The 10,873-nt window shown below is 45.8% G+C and overlaps 1 protein-coding gene across 4 annotated transcripts; it reads right to left on the bottom strand.

Moving 5' to 3' along the window:
• Positions 1-558: 558 nt before the first annotated feature.
• On the bottom strand, positions 559-10,533 carry adam17b (ADAM metallopeptidase domain 17b). Of its 4 annotated transcripts, XM_061704953.1 has the most exons (18): positions 10,274-10,532; positions 8,338-8,467; positions 8,107-8,237; positions 7,948-8,036; positions 6,820-6,997; positions 6,310-6,440; positions 6,133-6,219; positions 5,932-6,042; positions 5,393-5,656; positions 5,158-5,310; positions 4,200-4,399; positions 3,311-3,414; positions 1,809-1,943; positions 1,601-1,731; positions 1,355-1,522; positions 1,223-1,279; positions 813-1,155; positions 559-718 (listed from the first exon to the last, which is right to left on the bottom strand). In XM_061704953.1, exons 1-17 carry the CDS (start codon positions 10,344-10,346, stop codon positions 853-855), a joined length of 2,445 nt encoding a protein of 814 aa, XP_061560937.1. In that variant the 5' UTR covers positions 10,347-10,532; the 3' UTR covers positions 559-718; positions 813-852. The 4 variants fall into 4 exon arrangements, with proteins under 4 accessions (XP_061560937.1, XP_061560938.1, XP_061560936.1 ...); XM_061704954.1 differs by having other exon boundaries at positions 559-1,155; positions 5,393-5,653; positions 10,274-10,533; XM_061704952.1 differs by having other exon boundaries at positions 559-1,155.
• Between the last annotated feature and the right edge of the window lie 340 nt (positions 10,534-10,873).

The raw sequence follows: 10,873 nt of genomic DNA, 5'->3' as shown, positions 1-10,873 counted from the left end.
AGCTACAGGTATGTGGTGTCCTTGGAGACGACCAATACCTCTTTGAAAGACCTAGAGTATCCCGAGGATGGATTGACCCTCTGTGGTTCTAACTCTCCACCCGCCCATGCAAATCGCTGGCACTAAGTCTCAACAGGGCACTTCCACCAGGCTGCAGAAACACTTTGGCCACTGTGTTTAACATGATGGACTCTGAAATGGACTAGCTGGTTAAATTCCTTGGGCATAAGATCGTCCATGATGAATTCTATCAGCGCCTAGGGAAGACCATGCAGTTTGCCAAGGTCAGAAATGTTTTGATGGCACTTGAATAAGGATGACTAGCTGAGTTATTACAATAGATTTGTTGTATGGTCACCTTAATAAGCTGCACTATTTGTTTCAACAGAAAAAGTTACTGATTGTGATGAAAAATGAGGGACAATTGTGGAGCCTGAGGTGGGAACAGTCACAGTCGGGTCGACAAATGTCGATGGAGTCGGCCCTACCACACAAGGGGCGAAACCGGAAAAGCCACCAAGGATTGCAGGCAGTGTAAAAGCACGAGTTGTTTTATCACCTCTTTTATTGTTCCAACAAAGCATGACTTTGAGAAGTGATGACTGGGTGAACCAGAAGCTCTTCATGCTGGAAAAGTAGTCAATTCTACAGTTGCAACTGCATTACAGCCTGGCAGAGGAAAAGGCCATCTGTACAATGTGAAAGTGTGCGTGTCCCTCTGTGGGGAAAATAAAAATGATGAGACTGCCCTCAAAGCAGACTTGTATTACCATGATGCTGCTAACTACATGGTAACACCACAATGTTTTCACCATGGTCTCTGATTGGTGGACAGAGTTCCGTGAGGCGTTGTCAGCACAGCGTCTCTTTGGCGTTGGCTTGGCGCTGATGTCGCAGTTTGGTCGGCACCACCACGCTGCTTTCCAAACTTTTCTCCGTCAGATCCTCGAAGGAACGAGCCGCAGATCCCTGCGGGCGCCCGAACGCCTCCTGCAGCGCCGCCTCGTCCACACGGGCATCCATGCTGGCGTCCTCAACAATCGTGGCCATGTGAGCGCTGTCCGGGGGGCCGGGGCTGAATGCCTGGAAGCGTGCATTCAGAGGTTTGAGGATCCGCACGGACGATGACTCCAGGCTGCTCAGGAGTTCTGCATTCTGGAGAAAACCATCCCGGTTGAAATTGTGGGGATGTGGACGAGTCACAGATGCGGCGAGTACTTACGCTGGGAAAAAAGAGAGACTTGGTGGTCTGCTCGTACTGGCGATCCACTTTCCTGTCCTGAACCGCAAAATAACAAGTCATCAGTCATGTTGTCTTCATCGTGATTAGTGGGCGGCGGAGGGGTCCACGCACCACACAGTGCACTAGTACGCTGAAGGGGATCCAGAAGAGCAGCGAGAAGGCCACCACGGAACCAACCATATTATCAGCCAGGAATGTGGCAAATGTGTTGATGTCCAGTTTGTCAATGAAGTCCCACAGTCGCTCCACCACATCCTGCACCTGTTTCATGCACTTACCCTGCAGACGGCACGTCACACATCACAGGCACACGCCACACATTGACGTTGCACACACATGCCCTCGCAAACATCTTACCGCGCCGTCGCAGAAGCCCACTGTGCAGGGTTTGCCTTTACGCAGGAACAGGAAGTGACCCTCCTTGTCTTGGTAGGGAGTGCATGCATTGCCACTGCTGTGACAGCAAACCTTACAGGAAGTGTTGGTTTCTGCACCAATAATAACAAGAAGATGGGAGCGGCGCTCATGGCAGGACAGACAGTGGCGGGGCTTGGGTTCAGCATACCGTTGCAGGCGCAGGGCTCCAGCTTGTGGACAGCAAGACAGAAGGGGACGCACGAGCCGTCCTGACACTCGCCGCTATCCAAACACGACGTTTGGTCCGGAGCATTCTCTGGAGGCGGACAATCTTCGCTGAGGCCTGAGGACACATGAACACAGAGACACATTGAAACATAGGTACGTGGACACATGGGAATAGAGATACATGGATACAAAAATATATAGATGGACACACAGACACATGGGCCCAGGAACAAAGGGGCACAAGGATAGAGGGAGCAAGTCTGTCTTTTCCTGTGACGTGACGCAGTGCAAACCTGAAAAGATGGACTCCTACCACTTTTCCCGTCCTTTAAAACTTTTTGATTGATTTTTGAGAGTGGCAAAGCATCCATTTTGTGGTTAAGCTACAAGCTTCAGCCACAGCACCGCACGGACCGGCGAGACTCATCGGCCGTGTGTGTCTTCCACTGCCTTCCTTGCAAAAGGTCCAACTGGATAAACGTATGGACTCGTGCGCCACCTTGAGAGGCTGGCCCGACTAGAGCAAACATAACCATAGATGCAACAGGCACGCCTGATAGCATAGGTTGTAGCCAACCTACAACCCTGGCTAGCATTAGCCCTAAGTAGCCTGCTACCCAAGTAGACTCAGTCAAGACAATAATGCCCTCCACACTGTCGCGCCATTAAGAATAAAAACGCGTACTATGAGACCCAAGCACTTTAGCAATCATGTATGAAGATTGAATACAAATGTCGTACGACTAAACTCGAGGTCTTCTGTCAGGCAAAACAGACCAAATACTTGCTCGGCCCTCTCCCTGGTAAACTCATTAAAAGAGCTGTTTCATTTGCATTTTTAACATCTTTCCTCGACTATTCTACTGTGCGGCTTTCTACTTTTCCCATGTCTACTATTACAAGCCTACAGTTAGTACAAAATGTTGCAGCAAGACACCTGACAAGGAATAATAAGTTTGATCAGATTACCCCGATACTGGCCAACTTGCACTGGCTCCCCATCTACCTGAGATGTGCTTTTAAGGTTTTTTACTTAGTCATTAAATATTACTTGGCTTAGCACCTTACTATCTTGCTGACTTAGTGGCAGCTTTTGTTCCATCTCGAGCCTTACACTTGCAACTTGCTGGTCTTTTGGTGACTCCGAGAGCTAAAAAGAAGTCAGCAGTTTCTAGAGTATTCTCTATTCGGGCTCAAGTACTCTGAAATCCCCTACCCACGGAAATTAGAAATGGATAAATCTAAAAGACTTATTTCTACACTCTCATATTTGGTTAAACCACACGTAGTATGCAACTAGTCTCGTCCTGCCTCACCCCTTGACTTCTGGATTTGGGGTTTTACTGCCGCTTCCATCCCCCCAGCTAATAAACTTGACATAAAAACATGGACAGAGAAACACATACACAAGACCACATAGAAACATGGACAAATGGACCCCAGGACACATGGACACACAGGTACACGTTATTTGTGGCTGACCTGTGCAGTAGGACCGTCCCTTGCACGTGGCGTCTATGGGCTCCTGGCAAACCTCGCCCGCGGCCTCCAGCTGGCACTTCCTGCAGCACGGACTGTTTCTGTCACTGCACGCAAAATGCGCTAACATTAGTAACATGCTGGTGTTATTAACACACTAACAATAGCAACGTACTAGCACTGTTCCTGTTGCTTCGAGCATGTAGCAACATGCTAATGTCAGTCAGATGCTAACATTAGCAATGTACTAGCGTTACTCACATAGCAACATTAACAATGCGCTTGTGCTGTTCCTATCGATCGATGCACACAGCAAAATGCTACTGTTCCTCATATGCTAATATTAGCAGCATGCGAGTCTTATTAACACACTAACGTGTTTTGTGCAAACGGAGTGAAGTTGAAAATGAAATTCACTATCCATTGTCCTCTGTATTATGTACTATAATCTAAGATATAAGCTTTTCTGTAAATTGTCTGCACACGGTCCTAATTTGTATTCTATGCCTGATAAAGACTCCAATTATTTTTTTTCCCCCAGTGTATTGTAAGTTCATGAGGGTTGGGCATCTTGTTTCGGTGTATGGCACGATGAAATAATGAATAAACTAAACTAAACTAAAAAAAAACAAAAAACAAGATGCTCCTCTTATTCGGATCAAACAAAAACATTAGCAACATGGTAATATTAGCAATATGCTAAAATTGGCCACATGCAAATTTTTCTAACTTTAATAATGTGATGTTGCTAAAATTAGCCACAAGCTAACATTAGCAGCATGCTAACTTTAGCCAGGATGCGCGTGAAGCTCCCTGTTGCTATCATCAAGACCTTCAGGCCGATTGGCCGCCGTCTGTCCAACCGGGCGGTCTTGCGATGGTGGCCTCTGACCTGCATCGCTTTCCCGGTCTAAGGTGGCACTCGGCGGTGCAGCAGGGGTCAGAGGTTCTGTGCAGCAGGCCGGGATCACACTCCTCTCCGGGTTCCACGCGAGAATTTCCACAGACGTTGACGGTACGTTCCTTGAAGCAGGATGATGCCTTGGAGCGGAGACGCTTCACGATGGCGCGCTTGGAGCATTTGGAGAACACCTACACACGTGCGCGTGCACACATGCGCACACACACGCACACAAAGCAATACAAACAGTAGACAAATATACGCACATCAGATCATATTAATAAAACACTTTCCTTACATATTCAGTTATAATATTCTTGTACATTCATATATATATATATATATATATATATATATATATATATATATATATGTGGAGTTTGCATGTTCTCCCGTGCCTGCGTGGGTTTTTCTCCGGGGACTCCGGTTTCCTCCCACATCCCAAAAACATTAATTGGAGACTCTAAATTTCCCGGAGGCATGACTGTGAGTGCGAATGGTTGTTTGTTTCCATGTGCCCTGCGATTGGCTGGCAACCAGTTCAGGGTGTACCCCGCCTCCTGCCCGATGAGAGCTGGGATAGGCTCCAGCACGCCCGCGACTCTAGTGATGAGAAGCGGCTCAGAAAATGGATGGATTCATATATATACTCATTTTTAATTAGAAGCCTGCAACAGGTTCCAAAAAAGATCAGACAGGGCTAACAAAAGAGTGGAAAAGTTGAGGAATGCTCAAAAACTTCCAAACTTCATTTGAAGCGGGGTTTCTAGAACAAGACCTTGGAAGTGCACTTTAACTAGAAACTAAGATTAGATACAGTTCGGGGGATGCAATCCTGGTTCCACCTGGCCAGCAGATCAGCTTCCACATCTGCTTGTGCCCGTTTTTGCCCGTGCAAACCTTTCATGAATCAGCCCATAGTTGTGGAGGTCAAGAGTCATGGACCGACCTTGTTGTTGAGCTGGTCTCCGCTGACGGCGATGGGATACATGACGTACTTCCCTCCCTGGTCCTCTCTGGGGGCGCAGTAGGGGATGTTGTCGGGGTCGTGCTCCGCCCCGAAGTTGTGACCCAGCTCGTGAGTGGTCACCAAGTCGGCTTCCTGCAGAGACGGGAATTAGGCGAGTCACACCACGAGACGTCTTCTTGTTGTGTGTGTACGTGCGCACGAGGCGTCAGGTGACCTTGGTGAGGATGGTCTTGCCGTAGTTTTTGGTACTAGTGAGTCCGGTGTTGAGGTAGACGAGGCGCCGCTCGGCTCCCGCCGGGTCAGCTGCCGCCGGGTCGGCCGCTGCCGGGCGGCCTTTAGAGCAGAGGCCGCCGGGGATGTCGGCTTTGACGGGGGCCACGTACGCCAAGCCCAGCGTGCCCTCGTCGAAGTCCTGGTAGGTGAACAGGTGCGCTAGGCACACGTTGGCAGCCTTCTCCGCCACGTCAACGCTGAACTGCTGTGAGAGATACGTTGACACAAACGTACACACACACACACAAAGGCATGCAAACCCACGTGTGTACAGACAGGCATGTAAACATGCACACACGCGTGCGTGTACATACACCCATAAACATGCACACAAACACACACACGTGGACACAAAACACACACACAGGCATACACACATGCAGACACGCACGCCCACACACATGCACACACAGGAAGTCAGCCATCGGGCTTCTTGTATGTTATGAGCGTTAGCGTGAAGTGGAGCCACCGGCGTTTTACCTCCAGGAGCCTTTTCACGTCCCACACGTCTCGACCCTCCACGGGACTTCCTGCCATGTTGAAGTGAAAGCTTCCCGGCGCCACGGTCGTTGGCGTCTTCTCGATGATGATCTGAAGCACACGTAAACCTGCAAGTCAGCCGCGCATCTATGCGCACCCGAGACGTGCCAGTCACTCAAGTGTTGGGCGCGGACTACACACCTGCTGGATTTGGACGCCGTAGCCTGAGAAGTCGTCGTCCCATGACGTGTTCCTATAGATGTCGTCCACGCGGTCTATCAGCTCAATCTGGAAGACCAGGACGGCGAGGTAAGTGCATGCACACACACGCGTACACAAACACTAACACATAAATGCTTACACACACATGCACCTCACCAGGTAGTTGAGGGTGGTGCTCTCGTCGCGACGTCCCATGTACGTGAAGAAGCGATGGTCGGCCACCAGAAGGAGAGGACACGTGTTCTTACTGTGAGAGTGCACGTCACGACGCGCACGCCACTCGCACTCTGACACGTAAACAACAACAGGGAGCCACGTGTGTGCTAACAGAAAGTAACATGAACAGCATACTGTCGGTGGGTGATATTAGGACCGAGCCATTCACTCAGTCCTTGATGACTGATTAGCCGAGCCATTATTAGCCATTTACAAATAGTCAAAAATGGGCAGAATTTTTGCCCATGTTTTTTATTTTTTACACATTAAAATATTACTACATGGACACACGATATTTTTTTTTTCTGCCAAAATATCGGCATGGGCATTGGCCTAAAAAAAAAAAAAAAAACATTGGTCGGGCACTCGACATGATTGCATCACGGTTGTCAACCTATGCGGCACTTCCTCCCGTTGCCCGCACACGTCGCGTGAATCTCACGGTCATACCTTCATCGTCGTCTTCGTCCTCAGCGGCACCGCGAACGCTATCGGGGAGCAGGTGGCTGGGGTCGGAGTTCACATAGCCGCAGATGGATGGCCGCCGCAATCGGCTGAGGTTTCGGATGTGGTCGGAGCGGTACACCAGGAGACGGCCATCGGACGGCGACGTGAACCTCCACAGAGGCTGAAAGTCCAACAAGAAGAAAAATGACTTTCATGGCTGCGGCTTTGTTGGGAAGTGCGGGGACGTGGATTGGGAAACACTTAAAATACAGTAGACTTATCTTAAAACTTATAATTGATTTATATTTGACGTAATGACGTAACTAACACCACCTGCCCGGATAGTGTTCCAAAACTATTTTTCATTTGATTGATGACTCACCTATATAGTCCACTATATAAGAAATCCCGATATAGTAATTAGGAAGTGTTCAATTAATCGGTCCAGCACCGGTTAACTATATAGTCCACTACATAAAAATCTTGTTGTAGTGATTTAGGATTTAGGGAATAATGAACGATCGCGAACACAATTACTCCGCTCTTACCTGCCCTACTACCAAATCACTACAAAAGAATTTTTTATTGCATTTTTTTAGAGGACTACCTAAATCCACTACCTATGTAGTAATTAGGGAGTATTTGATTAATCAATTCAGCCCGAGTGTAACTTATAGAGTCCACTATATACAAATCGCGATATATTGATTTGGAGTCTTTGGTCAATTGTTTCCGCCCAAGAAAAATCCTAACGTAGTGATTCGGACGTATTCGATTCATCTTTACAGCTGTTGTAGTGATTCGGGAGTAGGGAATAATGAATGATTCAACAAAGGAATTTTTTTACTGCACTTTTTAGGGGACGATGTAAATCCACTACCTATGTAGTAATTAGGGAGTATTCGATTAATCGTTAACTATATAATCCACTTGATAAAAAAATCTCTTTATAGTGATTAGGGAGTGATGAATGATTCCGAACACAGTTGCTGCATTCGGTAATCCCCGAATCACTACAAAGGATTTTTTAAGGAATTATTAAGGTCTACTATATAAAGACCCACTGTATAATGATAAGGGGTAGGGGATGAGTGAATGATTCTGAAGACAAATTGAATAACGTGCTCTCACTTCGATGTTATATTCCGCCTCCTGCGTGAGGATGCGGGCGGAGAAGTGCTGATCATCCATGTGAGCTTGAACGCGAGAGTTTTCCTCTCCTGCCAAAATAGAGGAAACACATAAGGAGAAGGTGAGAGCACCCCCCCTGTGGCGACGAGCGGCAGTCACCGATGACATGTCCGGTGAAGAAGGCTTGACGGTCCACACGCAGGCTGTGCTCGCCATCATCGTCCACTACCGACGCAGAAAAGTCTTCAGTGAAGATGTGCTCGTTGGTCCTCAGGTACAGACGGAAGTGTCTGTCATAAAATTAATCATCATACAATCCACCCGTGAAAAGTGCAAATCCACCATGTAGAGATCATATGTATGCACATTTTAAAGAATAAATTTGCTAACCTTTGCAGTGCATGGAAGCTGATCTCTCTCTCCACGTGAGTGGTGAGCAGGTCTCGGCGGCGGACCGAGTGCGCGTGCAGACTGGCTGGCGACAGCACGTCAAAGTCATCCAACATGGTGCTCAGAGACGCTGAGGACCACAGGAAGCTCAGGTCATCTCCACAGGAAGTGTTTCTTTAACACGTTGGGTCATTCCATAGAAACTCAACCAGGAATTTTCCCTTCACCTCTCAGATTTCCTTCAAATTTTGAGACATTTTTTCTCGAAATCTCTCAATTAGATTGATCCAGGCTAACAAACTTTTGGCTAATTAGAAATACCTCTCAACTTTAAACATCTAGCGCAGGGGTACTCAAATACAAAGCCTAAAGGGCTGGGCCGCAAATACATTTGTCAATGAGTCAAAGGTCCATTTATTGAGATCGGTCAGGCCACATGCGATAATCCTGTAATATTCAAAACAAAATGTCATCTATATACTTAAAGCTCAAAGTTTGTGTGTCCGTTTTCAAAGAACCGCCCTCCCGCATGCCCCCGAACGCTCCTGCAGGCTTTGCACGTTCCTGCACGACTCCGAGGTTTCAATGCCCTCTTTAAATGCCAAACTAATAATACATATCATGACAGGTACTTCTTACTATTACATGCGACCAAGGACATGTAAAAACATGCAGAAACGTACTATAAGTGGAGACTTATTGCAAAGCGTGCAGGAACGTGCAAAATGTGCAAAAACGTGCAGATAAAGTTTTCATTTAAAACAATATGTACAATTGTACATTGAGGAACATTGTCCTTAAACTGTTCGACTATTTTCTCACACACTTGGTCACAAAGCGGTGACCCTCGCCCCATCTTTGCTTGTGAATGACTGAGCAATTCAGGGAAGCTCCTATTATACCCAATCATGGCACCCACCTGTTCCCAATTAACCTCTTCACCTGTGGAATGTTCCAAACAGGTGTTTCATGAGCATTCCTAAACTTTCTCCGTCTTTTTGCCACCTGTCCCAGCTATTTTTGGAACATGTTGCAGCCATCAAATTCAAAGTGAATGATTATTTGCTAAAAACAATCAAGTTTAACAGTTTGAACATTAAATATCTTGTCTTTGTAGTGAATTCAGTTAAATATAGGTTGAACACGATTTGCAAATTAGTGTATTCTGTTTTTATTTATGTTTAACACAACGTCCCAACTTCATTGGAATCGGGGTTGTATGTATATGTATATGTATATATATATATTTGTTTTCTTTTCTTTGGAATGACCCAACTACTAGGTGACATTTTTTCACTCTACAGCTTTAACCAACACCTCCAATCTCGTTGCATTGATATTTTGTGTCCAACAAAAAAATTGTTCAGCGTGGTGTTTAAGTTTAAGCAGACTGTGTTGGTCTATTATTGTGACATAGATGACGTACAGAACACATTGTATGACCAAATTACACAGAAATCCAAGGAATTCAAAAGGTTTTACATTCTTTTTCTTGCTTTAAGCGCTTTTTAAGTTGACATTATTCCACGGTCGTGTGAAACATTTCTGCAAATAACTGCTTGATGAGTCGAGTATATATTTACACGAACTATACTGTATGTGTTGGAGACCGATACAGATCTATAGTGTACTCTATTACATTAAGTTTAGCTAGAAATGTGTTGTACACACAGAGATATATACAGGTCAGTGTATTTAAAGTAAGTTTATATACAGAGGTGTTCAACACTTTCAGATCTATATGCGCTATGAGTAACTGTACATTTAGAGAGATATACAATATGTACAGTGAGTTGAATGTGTCGTCGACACTCGGAGACATATACTTCAACGCAGTCGTGAATATTTGCAGTAAGTTCGTATATAAAAGTGTCGTGGACACTCTACAGATAAAAGCATGCGTATGCACGGGGAGATTGTACACGATGAGACTTACAGAGTTGCGGGTCCTGTGAGTGCGTCGAGGCTTGACTTTGAGTGAAAACGACGAAAAACAACAACATCAACATGTTGATTTTGTTGTTGATGTCACCAAAACACTAACAGCATTTTTTTCAGGTGTTAAAACGGAGACTTCAGGCTACATTTCAAGTATTTAATGTTCAAGTCCAGTTGCACTCTTTTGTCTTAAAAAGGGGGGGTGGGGAGGGTCGGGGGCAACCCGTCAAATTCACAAAACCAGGAAGACGCACAGCTGCGGCCGTCAAGTTAGGAAGAAGCAGGGTCAGTCAAAGCGGAAGCGTTGTATGCGGCTTCACGACAAAAGTATTTACTCGTACAATAATTCACTTTTGTATAACTAAAACCACGTCATTGATAAAGTCTTCATGCCAGTATTGATTTTAAAGCTTAATATGTTATAGTGAGCAGCTGGTTTTTATTAGTATTGTAAAATGTGTCGGTCTCTAACATTTGTTTTGGAAATTCTTATCGTAATATTAGCCTTGTTTTTTTTTGACATCGTTGACTCAAGCTAACCCAAAACAGTGATTTACAAAATAGGGGGGGAAAAAAAGATATTCATCTCATTAAGTTT

This window comes from Phycodurus eques, chromosome 18, assembly GCF_024500275.1.
Source record: "Phycodurus eques isolate BA_2022a chromosome 18, UOR_Pequ_1.1, whole genome shotgun sequence".
Taxonomy (NCBI): Eukaryota; Metazoa; Chordata; class Actinopteri; order Syngnathiformes; family Syngnathidae; genus Phycodurus; species Phycodurus eques.
Note: the sequence above shows the minus strand (reverse complement) of the source record. Positions and strands in the feature narration are given on the sequence as shown.